We start from the raw sequence: 19,185 nt of genomic DNA on the forward strand, positions 1-19,185 counted from the left end.
CACTCCTCTCTACAGGCTGCAAAACAAACACACGCCTAGCAAGCTAGCGTCAAGCTAACCAGCAGGAAGCAGGAAACTGGAGAGCATGACTTCCAAAATAAAGCCCTTTTTGAACGAAAGTTGTCAAAGGTGTGTACCAAAGTCAGGATGTATTTGTTATTTACTCGCACAAAAGTGTACATTGTGTTCCAAAGTACTCAACACACAAGTCTGGGAAACAAAAGCCTTTATTCAGTTATTTAGTTGGCCAGTCTTATTTTAAAAAGCAGGTGCAGCATTACTGGAAGCAGCATATAAAATAAATACTGTACATATTCAACTAAAAGAGATGGAAAATGTTTTTATGTACTGGGTCGAGAATTTTGTGCTACGCCGATGTTTTCTGGTAAAAAAGACAATAGGAAGCAAATCTTCATCATCATCATCATCATCATCATCATCATCATCATCATCATCATCGAGATGGCACATTAATAAACAAATGTGTTTTTCTTCTTCCAATATGACAACTGTCCGGATTTAGCGTTCATTTGTTAAATAACAGAGCTCAACTCAACAACACATGACCAGCAGGTTTGGACATTAGGAAATTAACTAATAGTCCAACTGTGTGCAAATGTTTTATTATGGTCAATGATTGAACTGGTGAACTAGGGAATATTCAACTTGAGCTCATTTATATATTTGATTTATAATATTAATAATTTAATTTAAAATTAGATTGTTTTCACTTGAAGGGCAGTACTTCCTGTTTCCCCACAGTTTATTGTGGCTGACTTGACTCAGCTGAGATGGTTGGGCAATAAACTATACTTCGCAAGTCACACCTACAATGACTTCATGTTCTGCAGGATAATCTAATAAGAATACTAATGGGATGTTGTTGATATGCGTTGCTTAAACTGAAGTTCTCGAAGCACAAAAATAATGACAGTTATTCAGCAACAGAGATACAAAATGATACAACAGAAATTACAGCTGTTGGAGATAAAATGCCATTATGTTCAGTGAGGTTTTTAGAGGTTTGTCCCTAGATAGTTGTTACAGTGATTTCTCATCAGGGATAGGTTAATAGGTCTACAGGTGAATGATAGATGCAAACAAATTCTCCTGAATCATTCTCCTGCAGATGAGTTACAAAGAGCAGTTTAACGTGTAACAGATGCAGGCCTACGCAAGTAGTCCTGTGACCAAACAATGATTAGTGAGTTCCCATGAAGCTGTGTTTAGGGATATTATCAAGGACTGCCTGGAAAACATAAATTACCTGTCTGTGTATATGTGTGTGTGTGTGTGTGTGTGTGTGTGTGTGTGTGTGTGTGTGTGTGTGTGTGTGTGTGTGTGTGTGTGTGTGTGTGTGTGTGTGTGTGTGTGTGTGTGTGTGTGTGTGTGTGTCAGTGAAAGTTTCCCCCTGTCATGAGTCCCCCTCAGCTGGAGGGACTTTTCCAGTTTAGCCCAGAGTCTATTTATAATCTGTCGCTGACACATAGAGCAGCTGGGAATATAATGTCGCCTCCAACACACACAAACACCTTGAATGATAAAAGTTAAAGATCTCATATCAAGTACTGATATTTGTATATCACACAGCGTCCCTATTGTGTTCCCAAATATAAAGTCTATTTATAGAATTACAAAACGAGGCCTTCCTCTAATGTAAATGTTGTGTACTTCTTGGCATGAGGCTTCTGCCGCAATACAAATATTGAACTATAAAATAATAGATTACACATCTACATGCATGGAGGAAACTTTCTTTTGTTTCTACACAGTGTAATCAGTTACTGTATATTTATCTATTTATGTGATTTTAACTCATAAGGTTGAATCATATGTAAGTGATGGCTCCAGTTTACCACGTCACATGGTCAAATCCACGTAGTAAAGCTTACAAATCATTTTCTAGTTTGAAATATGAAGCAGCACTGATGCAGTACTTTTGGGGTCTGAGAACTTGAGAACTGGGTTAGTCTCTGAATGTGGTCTTATCTGGTTCCAAACATTCAGTACATTAAACAGGGAGGAATGTTTACATTAGTCTTGGTAATCATGCATCACATAAATATGACTTTTGTTTTGGAGTTGCAAACGGAAGCTGTCTGCGTCCCCTACTTTTCTCACTAAACATCCTGATATTATCACTCAGTACAATGATCATTCATTTCCACAGCTACAGTGGTAGTACTCAGTTACTCTGTATGAATGTCAAGCCATAGGACACGCCTTGTCTGGAGTCTGCAAACAATACATGGATGAAGTATGACTCGTTTATATATGAAAACCCAACACAGAAATACTTTTACTTGTGCCCTTGACAGAAGACATGCTGATGAGTGTTACGGATCAAATGTGGGAACAAAGACCTGCATTTTCAGGCCTAAGTTCAGGCCTAAGTTCAGGCCTAAGTTCAGGCCTAAGTAAACTGTATTTCCATCCACTGACTTTGAAATTGGAAGACCGAAGAAATATGTTCTCTGAATTTTGTTTGAGTCAGAAGCCTTTCTGCATTCTCCACTACTGCGTTGTTTTGGATCAAAAGCAGCTCCTGAATTTCTGGCTGAACTTTGTAAGTTAGCTTTCAAGACATACAGCTGGGTGTCATCTGCATAACAATGAAATATCGCCAGAAAAGAACGGTATTGGAAAAATCTGCAAACTTCCAGATTACGTTCAGTTAGGTACATAAGTATTTCTTTTTTTTAATTCTTACTTTCTTCAGTATCTGTACTTAAGAACTTTGGTAGAGGTCAGGGAGAGAGTGTTGTGAGGTGCAATAAAGGAGGTTATTAATAGATTCTGCATCTCGTTATCCTTTACTTTGTTTTTTACATGACAGTCATTTATCAGACGCTTTGATCCAAAGCGACTTACAATTCAGATTCTATCTCAATTATACACCGTAGGTCACAGGAGCAATTTTGGGGTTAATTGTCTTGCTCAAGTTTACATCAACATGAGACTATGGAGCCAGAGCCGGGGATCAAACCGCTGATCCTCTGATTGATGGACGGCCCTGCTATCCACTTCGCCACAGTAGCCACAGTTGACTGACAGTTGACAGTTTGTCGTAAAGTGAATCAGCTCATCAGATCCCGAAAATGTAACTTGTTTTGAAAACTTCAAATGATGGACGGAAGTTTCCTAGCCGGTGTGTAAGCGTGATTGACACAACACAAGATTGTATTTATCTTTAAACATACGTCAATTTTGTACAAAAATGGCGCACTACTCGCCTATCCACCACCCTGACCTCCACATCTTCCACTTACGTTGCAACATAAAGGAGTGGTGCGGAATCGTCCAATATAAGACGTAATATAACGGGATTCTTGGGGATAATGGGCTGAGGACAATAAAACACAATTTTGAAAAGACAAATAATAAAGCCAAGAGGTAGCATACTGTACAGACTAAATACAATCGTGCCAAAATCGAGCCTTATGTGACCCTACATGACCAGAATCAAACTATTAGGTTGTAATATAGTATTGATCCCACAGGTGGACAGGATTGGACCAGATGTGCTGCTTGTAATAAGACATCAGCTCCACATACATCACATGGTCTGATCCCAGCACATCCTGTCCCAGTCTCCATCTGCCAGGCTAGTCCCTGGTGTTTCCGTTAAGAGACTGAACCTCAATGTCAGTGTCCCTCCATCCTCACCGTCTCCCAGCAGTTTACTCTGCAGGCACGCTGGGGAACAGCTGCATTTGGGCGGGTAAAAATAAAGCACGAAAGAAGGAAGTGGGGAGTCTCCACATGTGGGAACAGCAGTTTTTTAAAGTTGCTGTTTTGCCAGAGCTCTGTCATGGTGAGGTTATGTTTATCTGAAACTATTCTGGGAATTGCATTTCCTGGTTCTTGCAGTTCAGTGACAGCTCTTAATTTGGACATGAATGTATCGTGTCACATTAAAATGCGGATTCCCTACATATAGGAACCTAATGGTTAATAGACATAATACACAGAGCAGCTTTGTTTTTAGCTTCATCATTTTTGATCAGTTCAGAATATATGGGGATGGGGAGGGGGCCTTGGTGGCAACTATGTCATTCTTAAACAATCCACTTCCTGTCTGCGGGCCAGCTACCAGTTGATGTGCATCCTGTTTTGAAGTCGAGGACATTGCAATATATTTGAGTGTACATTTTGAACAATACATCAGGCCAATAGGGACTATTACAAATCTTTCTTTCTAGGTATGGATGAACATGTTCTTGAGATGTATCTACCAATGGTGGAGTAATCAGATCCCTGCCGGTATCATGCCTCACAGCTCCATCTATGACCTTTGTAAATATAGCCTGGCTGAGCCAAACACCTGTGAGCTGTCCGTCAGAAGCACAGAGACGGCGACAGGCAGCGAGAGCATGCGCCACAATATTAATAAGGTCACAGAACATTGTGCAGTCCCTGCAGCCATGTGGCAACAGTCTACGGCACAGTCACATGTATGACCTTTGAGCAGACTCTACGCGCCATGAGATGCTGGGGTATCATATGTCATCAAAGGACACAAATATATGTTTTCATGATTTCATTATTTTACACTGTGACTCAGGATAAAAATAACATTCTCCGCTATGTTTGCAAATACTTGACTGTGGTTATAAAAGACGCAGTGAAGCGTCGGTCGGTTGACAGTGTTCGGATACTTGGGGCGACTGTAAGTGTGTTCTCGGCAGCTTCTGCAGCATTCCTTGGTGGTTGCTAAGCAGTTGCTGTGGGGTTCCTGGCAGTATTTATGTGGCACCAGGTGGATGCTGGCTGTTTGCGATGGGGTTTTAGCTGGTTGGTACGGTGACGGTGTGAAACGTCGCAGTTTTACACACGTGGTTAACATGTGAAGTAAACGTGAACATTGTGAATTACTTGGTTAAGTTTAGGCAACAAAACTACTTGGTTAGGTTTTGGAAAAAATCATGATTTGGGTTCAAATAAGTATTTAATTTGTTGATAATTTGTTACGTAACTACATACGCAAGTTCAGTTACAATAAGTCAACATGTTGACTTTGGTTTCACAACTAAGTTCTGTTTGTTTGAACCACCCATCCACCCCGACCTCTTCCCTAAGCGGACTTTGTCGCACTTTATACTTCGTCACCTGACTTCCTCCTTTGCTCCCGTCCCGTCATAATTACTACGGCCAATCAAGATTGCAGCCCAACAATTTTTAAACTACCTGTGTTGATCCAGCTTACTATTAGATGAAAACCACCTACATAGACTATCTTGTAGCTCTTCTTTTTTTCTCACTATTCCCGTTTTTCTATCGACTGCTTTTGAAGTACACTGTTTGTGCCTCGAGGAACCCCATTAATAAGTTTTGCCTTGTAAATTTGATGGCATTGCCTGTTTACACATCCAGTAAGAAACACCATTAGCGTTCTTTTGGAATGATATAAGTCCAGTAGTCGCTTTTTGCTTTGATCATGTTACCAATTCCTCACCAAAATATCCGTCTCTTTAGCGGCTTAATGCTACACTATGTTCACCTGTTGTTTGGTACTGGATGGGTAGCATCAGAGCTTTTACTGTGAAAGCTGCTGGAAACCAAGTTGAACAGAAACAGTCAAGTTGAGGGCCATTAAAACCAAAACAACCAGCTAAAAGAAGCTAAACCATTCCTTCACTATACTGTTGTCTCGCACCGATATTAAGGGTATCATTGTTCATACATATTTTTCCTTACAATAAACGACAAGTGATACTTTTCACATTACATATAGTAATTTAACCTATTGTTCTCCTAAAAATATTGTTTAGTGCAGCTTTAAAGTTAGCAACAGTGGTAGTGTTAGCATTAGCAGGGAGCTAACAGTTGTACTGTTACGGTTAGCTGTGAGTCCAACAGTTCGCTTCCCTTGAGGCGACATGGTGTTGATCATGTGACATGGTTGTATCCCAAAGGCACAAGGCAGCCGGGGACAACAGTTGTCCGTGGTATGTGACACGGTGTTTGACCCAGCTCTGATGAGTCTGGTGACCGGCCATCACAAGGCTGCCATGACCAGCCGTCATCTCTGTGTCTCTGCCTCAGCATAGCGCTACAGACTGTTGACTGGAGGAAGAGGACAAAAGAAGGCACTCAAGAGTGACTCAGCTGAAAACACAACACCAACAAAACAATTGATAAACTCCCATTTCCTGCTTTATGACTGTAACAACTTAAAATCTATATTTGTTGTCTAAAAAAAACTTCCCCCGGTTTGCTGCTTTTACTTCCAATTTTCCATATTTGTACAAACTGTAACCAACAAGTAGTTGGTTTAGTCTAGCTCAGTATAAAGATGGGAGCAGGGAGAAACAGTTAGCTTAGCTTAATCAGAAGTGAAAGGAATAGTTTCAAAGGGTAAACTGACTCTTTTGTCCTCTCCCCCTGCCTTCAGTCTAAGCTGCAACATCCTCGACCTCTCAACATTAGCAAACCGCTCAAAATGTCAGTGTTTCTTAGAATGAATAGTCCATCCAATAGTCCCATGGTACCTGCTGCTAATTTAACTCTAGACTTCAATTTGAACTATTAGTGTACTGTAGGCTACAATAAGAACAGAGGCGGTTGTATCCTAAACTTGTTGCCCCGTTTCCTGTGTGAAAGTATAGTTTGAATACCTTTATTATTATGGTTTGTATTATTATACTTTTGGGGCCAGGTACAGTGCTCAAGTGCTCACTTTTAATATTCAAAATTAATATTGAAAAGTTGATTTATTAGCCTCAAGGCTTTCACTGAATTATTGCAATAGTGACATTGATACAACAATATTTTTTCACAAGACGCATTATTACACACTACTAGGAAATACGTGTACCCCTATAATCTAAATGTATACACGTGACAGGACAAGAAGGTGAACTTACAAGATTGATAACGGCATACATGAGTATAAGCGAGTGTGTGTGTGTTGGTAGGGAGGGGCGAGGGCTGGCAGTGCTGGGCACAAGCTCAGATGGACGGTGGCTCCGTCCCACAGTCCTCTGTGCCTTGTACAAACACAGCCATAGTAGGAGAAGGGAACACACAGCGGGCCTCTGTTACGGCTCCAAGTAAAGTACTCTGCACCTTCAGACGGTTCATTAAAAGGAGCATTCAATCCAAATCACTTCAAAACAGAGCACAGGATCTGTAGAAGAGTGAGGGAGGTCAATCTACAGCGATTTGGGTTTTAGGGGAATTTCTGAAGCTGTATTTGTCCATATTTAAAGCTACATTGAGAGCAATTGTGTTCTTAAAGGGGAACTCCACTGGTTTTACACATTCACGTGTGTTTCCATGGGGAGTACTACTGTTAATGAGAATCAGAAGTTGTATAAAGCCCTCAGTGTCTCCAAAGGGAGTTAAAAGTCCTCAAGTGATGTCACTTGAGTCAGCATCGGTGACTCGGTGTGGAGTTAGAAAGAAGTGAGTTTAGCAGACCTCTGTAGCTGCTCATCTCTGCTTGAACCTTCAGGCTACGTTAGCCACTGCTAGCATAGCACACCCATGCATCCAAAATAAAACTGGATACAGTGTTGGAGTTCTGTTGGTTCTGTTCTTAATATGAAAGTTGCTCAAAAAAGAAGTTCAACTCAAGAGTATAAAATTACCCAGATCTTCTGCCGATCTTCCGTAAAGAGCATGCTCACAAGCGTTTCCTTTAACCCGCCTCCCAGCCACGCTGTCTCAGGCTCACTTACAGGAGGAAGAAAAAGAACTCTGGATTTGGCTATTAGTGCATTTTACAATTTTTAAGACCTAATGATATAAATAAGGTATATTCAGGTGTTCAAGTTATTTACAAACGTCTATTCCCCAACGTAATTATATGGGGAAAAAGTATTTTGGGCCGAATAGCATCTTGTGACTGATCCAGAAATTGTAATTCCACATTCCATCCATAAAGCCACGATGTGTAGTTTGCTTCAGAAAGCCCCGCGCTCTTCCTCGCTCTTCCTCTGGGCTTGAAAACGCCCAAATCTCCCACCCAGCTGTGAACCGTTGACGTGCATTTCGACAAGAAAGAAGAATGGCTGGAATAAAAAAAAGAAAAGATGAGATCTCTGGATCCGCTGCATCGATTCTTTAATCAGTGTGGGAATCTTTAAAGAATAACTCTGCTTTATTACAACATGAAGTATGATAACACTGGACTCACCGAAATAACAGCTGATGCTACAATACATCTGTTGCTACAATGAAGTGTGATGAGGCATTTAACCAGAGCAGTCAGACAATCACACTGGTTGGAAACAATCCAACACTTTATCCAGATTATACAAACCACTTCATTTGGAGGTCACACTGAAGTCAACACAGCTGAAATGTTTGATGTATGTGTGAAATGAATATATTTCAAACCCTGCTTATCTGTGCACGTATCATTCAGCAACTTTTATCCAAACATATTAATACCAACATAGCTAAGGGGCACAGATGTAAATAAAATAAAGAATGAATGATGGATTCAGTGTGTAAATCAGCCCATGCTGTTCCTTAGTCTTCACTCAGACCTGCAGCTGCACATTAGTTATTAGTGACATCTTGTGGTCACTTGTTGTACCGGCTACCTGCTCATTTAAGAGGGAAGTATCATGAAAAATACAGTTTCAGTGCTTGTGCACACATATCTGGAACACCTGCCAACCCACTAACTGTGAAATAAGTCAGTTTTTTGTTTCACCATCAGAAAACATGTGACTCAACAAGCCATTTAGATGTGGTGTCTGTTCACCAACTTTAAAAAGGACATACTGTGTAAATGTTGTTCTAGTGCCCCCATGTGGCCACAAAATGAATGCATCTGACATCCAGTAATCCAGAACGCAGTGAAAAGAAAACGAAAAATAGAAACACTTCTGATTTACACAACGGTTGCCAGTCAGAAGCTGGTGGGCCGTAGACGGTCTGGGGTCCAGCTGTGAAGGTTAGGGGGTTTCGGGAGTTGAGGTTCTGGCTCTGTGAGCGACAGCGGGGCCCGTCAGCTCTAGTGGAGTGGAGAAGACGGTGCAGATGGACTGGGAGTACTGAGGCTCCTCCTCACAGCTTTCTTCACTAAATGTCAGTTCACTGAGGTGGACACCTTCCAGCTCCGCATAATGCGGACCAGAGAAGAGCCTTATCACCGCACAGACCCGGGGAACCTGCAGGACAGTATCCTTGAAGGTGATGATCACCACCAGGCCCACCAGCAGGTAACCTGTGGAGACAATCTTTTTCTTTTCAATTTTAAAATGAATGTCCAGCCTGTCAACATGTATGTTTATGGTTATATAAAAAAATACACGTATATTCAAATGTGCTTTAAAAATATTGTATTACTACGATGGTGGTTAATGTTGTACAAGCATGCACAACATGATACGCGTTCTTAAGGCTCATTCTGATGTTCATGTGCAAAAGCGTGGAATGTGCAAAAAAACAAACAGAATTCACATAATCAAGGGGTCAAATGAAAATTACAGAATATATGTGAATAAATGAATAAAGACAATTATTTTAAAATTATTGTCAAAAAAAGTCATTGGGGAATTTAGACTCAATCAATTTAGATTACTTCTAAACTTCTGGCAATGGGCCTGAAAGTGATGGTGACACCATTTCATTTGTTAGAGCCTTTCTGACACTGCTGTCGTACCCAATAACATGAATGGTTTTATTGCTGATCTTTTAAATAAGCTGCATTAATATTACTTTGTTTTGGTTTTTTTGCACCACTTTGGGGCAAAACTCAGACAGTTAAGTCCAATATTCACTCTCCTTTTAGCTCTGATTTGAGTCTCTTTAGCTGCTAAATGCTCCATAATGTCCACCAGCTAGTCTCTAACTGTGTCTGTCTGATATTTGGTGCTGAGCAGGTTGAGTACAGTGGCTTTATCAGAATCGTTTAGCTAAAAACAGCTGCCTGCTGAACAAAAATCTCTGCTGTCTCCTAGCTGCTGAGTGGTGGTGAGGTACAGCAGTGTGTGGACTGGTAGTTCAGTTAGCTGTTAGCCAAACACACCATCCAAAACAACAAAAATGACTACTATTTATTCCCCCACTGTGTCTCAGAGTAGCAGATGGGAGTCGGAGATGCACTCAGCCGTGTTATCACTAGCGGCCCCTCCCAGCCTGGGGCCGGTTAAGAGAGAAGGAGGAGTCAGCAGCAAGTCAGTGGAAGTATAAAACTGTCAATAAAAGGTGTTTTGAGAAAATGTGAGTCAGCGCAAACACGAGAGGCATGCAGCCATAACTGGCCACCAAAGATATGATGCAGTTTACTGCAGCATAATGCGAGATTAGCCGTAGATAGACACACACTCACTCACGGACACACACACGCAGACACGCACATGAACTCCTGGCAGAGATCAAAACTAACATAATGCAATAGTTTATAAAAGGACATCTGCATCTTACATGTGGTGAGGAGTTGGAGTGTCTCCTTGGCCGACGGGCCCCAGTTTCTCCCCAGAGAGTTTCGTCCCTGGCCGACGGTGCTCAGGACGACAAAGCAGAAGAAAAGAGCGTCCAGGAAGCTCCAGTCGGGCTCCATTGCACAGACCAGGAGGGCGGGGAGGAGGAAAAGGAAGGAGAGGAGGAGCACGGAGAGTAGGCCGACGTGGACGAAGGCGGCCCGGGTGTAGGGCAAACCCCAGTAAGTGTGCAGGTGGTGGACGGGAGCGTGGGTGACCGCGGGGAGGAGGAGTTTGGAGAGGAGGGTGAGGAGGAACAGGGTGAGGGGGATCCCCAGGGCGCAGTAGAAGATACAGAAGAGCTTGGCTTCGTCTGATTTGGGGGTGTAAGAGTCAGAACCTGGAGGAAGAAAAGAGGGAAGAGGTCTACAGGGAAGATGGCACGAGTTGTCGCAAATACATTGGTACCCTGTAAAGAAGGGATGTGGCACAGACAGACCACAATGTTTTGAAGGTTATTGCTGCAAATATAGTCTGAAAATATTCAAGCAAAAAAAAAAAATCAGCAATCCTGGTTGACCAATGTGAGGATTTGCTGCTTTACATCACTGTGATAATGACCACGATCCATATAAAAAGGTGCGGCCCTATTTGGAATCCCAACAGGTTTCTTGAGAGCGTCTTACCCATGGTGGTCAGAGTGACGATGACAAAGTAGAGCGACGATATGAAGTCATAGCGCCTCTCATCGGCGTCGGCCTTCAGAACCGCCACGTCACTCTGGTGAGCGGAGAGAGCGTTCCCCAGCAGCTCGCTCAGCCCGCTCTCCCGGACGCAGGGGTTCTCCCGCAGGAAGGAGCGACGCAGCTCCTCCACCTCGGCCCTCAGCTCCACCTCCGCGGGCTTCTCCACCGCCGTGAACACCAGACCTCCCAGCAGAATGAAGAGCAGGTAGCAGAGGAGCAGCCAGGCAAACGCATTGACCTGGCAGAACAGCCCCAGTGAAGACACGAGCTGGGCCATTGTTATGTTCCTCTCCGGACTGCAACCAGATACTGAAAGCTAGTTAGGCTTTAAATATTTAGGAAGGTAGAGCGGTTCACCATGGATGGATTACTGAACGGGTCTACTGGGCTAGAGGCCAAGAGACTCACAATGACCACAAACACAAAACAGCTGCAAAGAGACACAAAGAGACTCACAATGACTGAGAGACAGGGCAAAACAACCAGAGACACAAAACCACTAGTGACACCAAAGCAACTACAAAGAGACTCAAAACAACTACAAAGAGACACAAAACGACTGCAAAGAGACACAAAACGACTACAAAGAGACACAAAACGACTACAAAGAGACTCAAAACGACTACAAAGAGGGGCAAAACAAACAGACAAAAAATAACTTTAAAAAAACAAAAACTATATATATATATATATATATAAAAAGAGACTCACAAACCGACTAGAGAAACAAAGCAACAGAAAGGTGGGAGGTACTGGGCTCATTGTCTCATCACCCACCCATGCAGCTCACAGACACAGGTCCACTCAAAGGGAGAGACCAGTTCAAAACATTTGAGAAGAATACAGAGCAGGCAGGCGTTTCAAAACTCCTAGAGAAAATGTTTTATTCAGCAAAAACAACAGCTATGGACAAGATGTCAAACCTCCGAACACGCAGCAGACCTAAATACTGTCACTGCTCCTCAGCAGGAGGTTTAGTTAGACTGCATTCACTGAAGACGGTTGATGAGAAGCCCTTAATCTCATTTTACTCTGATGAGCATAGTGCTGACTAATTAGTTAACCGATAAACAAAAACAATTCACCGTTTTTTTGATAAATTAAATCTTTTAAATCACGTCTCAAACACACAGCAAAAAGGCCAAAAACATTCTCTGGTTCCAGCTTCTCAAATATGAGAATGTTCTGCTTTCCCACAGACAACACTAAATGTTTTAATATTGTAATGTTGTTTTTTTGTGAGTTTAATCTGACAAATGTAAAATAAATAACCAAATAATTGCGTGTCACGTAAGAGTTGCCAAAAAACAACAAAAAACTACTCCTAATATGTCAAATCTGCATCTACACCAGCGGCCCTTCGGTACTCTTTATCTGACTATAGCAGTCTGTTTCCACATGTTGCCCACCAGTATTTCTTGTTTGATACCACTGGGGGGCGCCAGAGTTGGAAATATTTGAATACTACAAATGATGTCTGCTTTAAATCAGTTTGAATTGACCGTAAATACTGTTGTTGCCTCAGTGAATTACAGTCCAAATGTCCTTTTCCATCTCGGTAATAAAACAGAATCCTGAAAATATTCAACTATGAAAATATCATCACAATGATTGGCAGCTTAAGCTGGAAGATGAGTCTGAGCGTGTAGAAGTCTGCAGCAGTCAAACCTGCTTTGTAGTAGTTCATCTCTGAGGAGCGTCCTCTCTACAGAGGCAGATGAAGGGAGTAATGGGAACACGCCCAGCGGCGCACAGGTTTGCCCACCCTGCCGATGACGGGCAGTTTGTGGGCGTAGGCGCGTGGCGGGACGGCAGGAATGGGTGGAGTCGGGGCGAAAGTGGTCTGGAAGGGCCGGCGCCCTTGGCAACGGCGACCCATTTGCCGCCCGCCGATGAGGAAGGTGAACACAGGAAGTCCCGTCTGAGGGGAGGTGAAGCGAGCTTTGGGGAAAACGTCGCGAGACGGGCCGGCAATGCGCTGGCCCGGACGTGACAAGGAAGACTTGGAGCGCTGCACAGAGGAGGAGGAGGAGGAAGAGGAGCGAGCCAGCGACCTGAAGAGAAAAGAAAAGTCAGCAACATTCAGTCCTGCAAACACCCGCCCAATGGTTTAGTCTTTAAAAAGGGTTTGCTTTACCTTCCTGATCCGGTAGCTGCCAGGCTGGGGGGGGGCGGGTCCGTGCGAGGACTCCCATCCTGCCTGGGGCTGATGTTGAGGTTGGCGGTCAGCTGAGGCATCTTCCGGGCGGTGTCGGGGTTGGAGGCGGGGCCACAGGGTTCCTTCCTGGCATCGGCGAGCTGCGACGGGGGGCAGGGAGGGTAGCTGCCGAACCCCGGCCCCGTGCTGAACCGGACCGCCAGGCTGTCCCCGAAGAAGGAGTAGAGCTCACAGTACATGGCGGGGAGAGGGACCGGGGTCCACTCCTCCCAGGGACAGCCGGCCCCGCCTGCCTGAAGGTGGCTGGCGATGCCCAGGGCGGCTTCTGACAGGGGCTCTGGGGGGGGACTGAGGCCGGGGGAGCTCACCCTGTAACCCACAGCACCCACAGCAGAGCCCGGCTGACCGCCGGAGCCCCCCTCTGATGGCTGAGCCAGAGACAGGGCCTTCATCTTCAGCAGGCGCTCCACTGCCACCTGCAGGACAGACAGGAGAGCTCACACTCATCAGATCCTACTGTATAGTGCCCAACAGGCCCTGTGTCAGCTCTCACAGTATTTAGCTCTACACCATGACATCCGCTGTGAATGTTGACTGTTGAGACATTATTCTGTGACCTTTCCTCTGGTGCCACCATGAGGACAAAATGTAGATCACAAGATACAGTATTTCACAGCAAGACTATATATATATATATATATCAAAATGTGGTTAAAACCATGACGCATGGTTAAAAAAGCATATATATTTTCTGCCTCATATGTCGGAGCTAAGACAATGAACCAACTAGGCAGGCTTACTTCACTCTATTGTGTTCTGTACTTCCACAACGTGCTGGTGTAAATGTGTCTATAGCTAAAAGGTTACATCCAATAGCAACAGTCCTGAAAGGGACATTACATCTACTGCAGCATGGGGAGCGACATGATGAATGAGGTGGGGAGGGTTTGTTTCAATGAAATGAAGAATGGCAGGAGTTTAAACAATGAGGACCTATTAGTCAAGAAGAGGAGCGGCCTTGCAGCGGGCCGCTGGGTGAGAGGACGTGTCCCTGCAGTACTGACCAGGATGGCTCCGTAGACCTTGTGTCCGTCCGCTTTGACCTGCGCGTTGGAAACGGAGTAGTCGTCCAACACGGCCTGGAGGTTGGCCCAGTAGGCGGGGAGGTGTGGGAACAGCACTCTCTCCACAGCCTGCCAACAAAACACACACACACACACACACACACACACACACACACACACACACACACACACACACACACACACACACACACACACACACACACACACACACACACACACACACACACACACACACACACACACACACACACACACACACACACACACACACACACGTTATTGAGGAGACCTGAGAGGAGAGCGGTTCACAGCGATGACCTCCAGGTTTCCTCAATAGTTTGAATTGGGTGTTTGCAGAAATGTCTACAAAATGATGCGCCAGACATCCAGGATGTTTAGGAATAAAACATCTTGAGTTTGAATCATTCAAAGCTTTAGTGAAGCAGACAAGTAAAGAATATTTGCAAATACTATCAGACACACTGAGTGTACAGAGAATTAAGAGGACATGGAACGAAAATATATTATTCAAGAGGAGAACGTTCGACATATTTGTAATATTTTGGAAGATAAATATCTCTGACAGTGTCTCACAGACACTGAGATGATACAGTAGAGCTGTGAGTCACTAACCACAGCTACACACTATCTCAGTGTAACGTATGACGGGTACTTTAATGCAGAAACACCAGACTGCTGAGATTTACAGAAGCAGTGAACACACCTTCCATCCCAGAGCGTGAAGCCCCACCACGGCTCCGTAGTGGGTGCAGAGCGGTCTCACCGGGTCGGACAGAACCTTCTGCAGCGACAGCAGGATCTGGTGGTAGAGACCGCTCACCAGATCCCCGTGAGTCCTGGAGAGACGGCACAAGAACAAAAACAGAATGCTAACGTTGCTCTGCGTCTGCTGCATGTGTGAACAGGCCACAGAATGCTATCATGTTCGCCGATAGAGCGATGATATGTATTCATATTTCTATTTCCCACTGCCCTCAAGCGACACAACAAAAAATGCAGCTACCTGAAAACGTTGCCTAGAAACCACAGACTCAAGCTAGCTGTGGATCAGAACCTGTTGACCCATGTGACAGAGAGATTTGGGGAGAGATCCAGCTGAAACTAATTATTATTTTCAGAATTTCTCATTGAAGGACTGAATGAGAATACAATGTGAGAAAATGTCCATGAAAATGTCAAATGTCTTGTTTTGTCCGTCCAACAGTACAAAACCCAAAGACAGTCCATTAACTGTCACATGAAACAGAGAATAAAGCACCGTTCACATGATTGAACTCGGTCAAATTAGGGATTTATGCCTAACAAAAAGACCAAAATGTTTTGTTCATTTTCTGTTGATTGACTAACAGATTCATGGTCTCAGCTGTGGTCTTAGCCACCTCAGATATGATGCACTTTGTTAAATGATGCCGTACATTAACAGCAAAATAAACTGGACAATGCTACACTGGCTGTGAGGGATGCTCTTTAATATGCAGTGACTGAAGAAAAGTGTCTGTGTCATGATGGACAAACTGCTTCAGAGACATGTGCCTCATTTCCACTGCATGGTTTGGTTCCGCTTGACTCGTCTTAACTAGTAGTGTAGTCGGGACTCTTAGCTGATCGGAATAGCAACGACCAATGAAACTGCCGTGATCCTCAACACTACACTCTCTGAATCCTTTCAGCAACCAAACAGGAACGTCTGCATCTCGTCAATTGTACAGCGAAGTGTACGCCAAAGATTTACTTTGTTAAACTGGGTCGAGTGAATAAAAAAAATAATAATAATTCAGTTTGCTATTGACAGAAGCTTGGCTATTTAAAAAACTGTTTGTGCCGGATCTGGTGAGGATTCTCTCTGACCAATCAGCAGCCTGCAGCGTTTTAGCTCCGCCTGCTAGGGTCGGCTCAGCTCGCTTGGAACCTCGACCAAGTTGGTACCAAAAGAGGTCCGGCTCCCATCCAGAACTTTGACGATGGAAAAGCATGAATAAAGCCGTGACGTAGCACGCTGTGGAACAATGCAGCACTACTGACTTACAGAGTACATTTCACAGGTAGAAACAGGCCTGAAAATGGTCTAATTTAAAGATGCTGCATGTATTGTAAAATAGGAGTGATCTGCTATTTTAACTCTGTTTTTTTACAAATTCTTTGTTTCATATTAAGTACAATTATCCCTGCAGACATGTATGATATCCATGTGGACATTTGAACCCTGTGGACAGACTGCAGGTCAGAGTAGCCGACTTGCTCGCGTTGCTCACCAGAAGATGTGGCTGAGGAGCAGGGCAGCGTAGTCCCTGAGGGTCCAGTGGTCGTTGAGCGGGTTGATGGAGGCGGCCAGCGGCTCCAGGATGCAGTACATGACGCTGGAGACCAGGCTGCGCACATAGGAGCCCAGGTACAGGTAGGGGTTCTGGACCAGGCTCTTCACCATGTGGAGGAGCCTGTTGAGCTGCTCCAGGTCGTGGCTTACTGACTTCACCTGCAAAGAAACAGCCACACAATCAACATGTTTACATTTGGTTTATCTACTTTCTAAAAATATGCTAGATTTTACATCTAAACTCGCAACAACGGGACATTTCCTCCAGTCAGTGTTTGCTGGGATTAGTTTAAAAGTGAAATATCCACGAGACGTGATCCCGGGACAAACCTACCCCGCTGATGACGTAAACAAAGTACGGCAGGAGGGCAGCGATCTTGGAGTTGGACTGGAGGTCCAGCAGAGCCACCTGAAACACGCAGAAGAAACAGGTTGGAGCAGAGCCACTCATTAGCCGGACTGACCCGTGCTCAGCAGCAGTTTACCTTCATGAGGTGGGGGTCCTCTCCCAGGATGGCCCGAGTGATCTGCTGGTAGTACTTCAGCAGGTCGTCCGACAGAGACTGCACCGCTGTGGGAACTGGGACAAAGCAACAGTCAGTGACGAACACAGGACACCTCCGTCAGGGTTAGACGGATACACTCAGTGACATACATGAAATGTAACCTTTGCTGTAGATACAGTCGAGGTTGATGCATGAGAAGTAATAAGGAGCTCAATGTGAGAAGGTGTTTCTGCCTCCCCTGACCGCACGTCCCTGGTGCGTTAATAATGATGTGTCTGAGTCTTACCTGTCCCCTGAGGCTCCAGGTTGCCTTTCCCATCCAGGTAAGACACGTTTACTGAAAGCAGAAGAAAACAGGAACAATGATTAGTAAAAGATACCTCCTGATTTAAAAAAACAAACGTTCAGCATCAATGATACCTCTGTGAATAGTTTATGACGGGGCGGTAGCTCATACCTCGCACCAGGGTCTCAGCACAGCCCTTGGGGATGTTGGTGGCCAGAGCCAACTCCACCAGGTTGATGTCCCGGTCCTCGATGAAGAAAAGCTCTCCTTCTTTCGACGGGCGGAAGGGGAGAGCGTCCTGGGCCCCGAAGCCACACACGGCCTGATGAACACATGGAGATGAAGCAGCTGGAGGCACCGATGGCCGTAGCATGTTCACATCATGTCAGACTGAGCTGTTCAGACTCACCTCCACGTTGCTCCAGCGCAGAGCTCTGTTGAAGTCCTCCACCGTCAGCTTCCTCCTCTTGGCGTGTCTCATGAACTGAGAGCTGCTCTGTGTGGGTCCAAAACAACACGCAGTCAGTACTGCACCTTAGATGTTAGTTAAAATAACGTGATGAAGATTTGTCCATTTGTGTATGTTTCCTATTGTAAATGCTGATGAAGCTTTTAAACCCAAATTGATCTTTTCAGTGTGAAAGAAAGGTTTCTTTCCTGACTAAATGGAGTGATTGCTTCGTAACTCAAAAGATGGATCGTAGGTTCATGAACACGTTCATGTTTCAGACATCATGGAAACACTCACCTGCGTTGCCTCCCTGAGCCGGTAGCACACGTCCTCGGCCAGCAGAGCGGCCACATCGTCGCCCAGCTCCACGCCTGCACTCTCGGCCATGAGTTTGACGGAGTCCCGGGAAACCTCGGCGAAGCGGCGCTCCTCCCGGTCCGCCATGCTCACGGCGGCGACTCGGAAACTGAGGAGGAAAAGCACCTTACGTTAGCCCTTTGAAAGTTCCCGGTACAGCTTAGACACGGAGGCGGCGTGGAGGGCGCGAGGTCTTTCAGAACTTCTGGGGCTCCCTATGTAAAGGCTGCAACATCTGGTGTTTTTAAGTTTAGATTTAGATTATATTCAAATAGACTCGTGCTTGGTTGATCAGCCATATCCCGAATTCACAAAGGCACATATCCAATCCGTTGCAGGTCTTGACTTTTGGCGTATCCATTATATGATAGAGACAATAAGACAAACATCTTCCATTAACCACCTTTTCCAATAGGAACTCGGAACAGTGTCCTTATGCTAACAAAATGAAATATGGGTTCCGTCTATCAGCTGGAACAAACAATTAAAAAGTGAATATTGTGAAATTATAATTTACGTTATAGTGACGCGAAGATAGCTACCACTGTTTGCTGTATAGAAGTGTGTTACTGCGTTATTTAAGATAACACTAGATAGTAAAATACACCGAGGCAACCAAATAACGTTACCAGCCTGAGCCATTACCGGTTAGCCAGCTACAATCACATAAGATGTTACTAGCTTAAGTTTACTGTGTAACGACAGAGAAAATACAATGACAAATGTCAAATATTTGAACTAGACTGTACCGTCTTAGCTAGAGCGGCTGTTGGCCGAGTATCAGTCAGAGGGAAAGTTTGCAGTAGCGTAGCTCCTCCAAACAGCAGGAGCTCCATTAACAGTCAAGTTAGCAAACATAAGAATAAATCAGTTACGCCTTTC

At 44.4% G+C, this 19,185-nt stretch overlaps 2 protein-coding genes across 2 annotated transcripts; both read right to left on the reverse strand.

Annotated features, from left to right (window-relative positions):
• Window positions 1-8,870: 8,870 nt before the first annotated feature.
• Window positions 8,871-11,402, reverse strand: kcnk7 (potassium channel, subfamily K, member 7; the record flags this gene model as incomplete). The annotated part of the gene is made up of 3 exons (XM_079185058.1): window positions 8,871-9,181; window positions 10,384-10,779; window positions 11,066-11,402. The coding sequence occupies 3 exons, from the start codon at window positions 11,400-11,402 to the stop codon at window positions 8,910-8,912; spliced, it is 1,005 nt and encodes a 334-aa protein (XP_079041184.1). The 3' UTR covers window positions 8,871-8,909.
• Window positions 11,403-11,992: 590 nt separating this feature from the next.
• On the reverse strand, window positions 11,993-19,143 carry taf6l (TAF6-like RNA polymerase II, p300/CBP-associated factor (PCAF)-associated factor). The gene is made up of 12 exons (XM_079185251.1): window positions 19,053-19,143; window positions 18,244-18,412; window positions 17,905-17,991; window positions 17,667-17,817; window positions 17,496-17,546; window positions 17,189-17,283; window positions 17,038-17,112; window positions 16,642-16,862; window positions 15,093-15,225; window positions 14,348-14,476; window positions 13,263-13,759; window positions 11,993-13,179 (listed from the first exon to the last, which is right to left on the reverse strand). Exons 2-12 carry the CDS (start codon window positions 18,388-18,390, stop codon window positions 12,831-12,833), a joined length of 1,935 nt encoding a protein of 644 aa, XP_079041377.1. The 5' UTR covers window positions 18,391-18,412; window positions 19,053-19,143; the 3' UTR covers window positions 11,993-12,830.
• Window positions 19,144-19,185: the final 42 nt, after the last annotated feature.

The sequence above is a fragment of the Pholis gunnellus genome (assembly GCF_910591455.1).
Source record: "Pholis gunnellus genome assembly, chromosome: 23".
Lineage (NCBI taxonomy): Eukaryota > Metazoa > Chordata > Actinopteri > Perciformes > Pholidae > Pholis > Pholis gunnellus.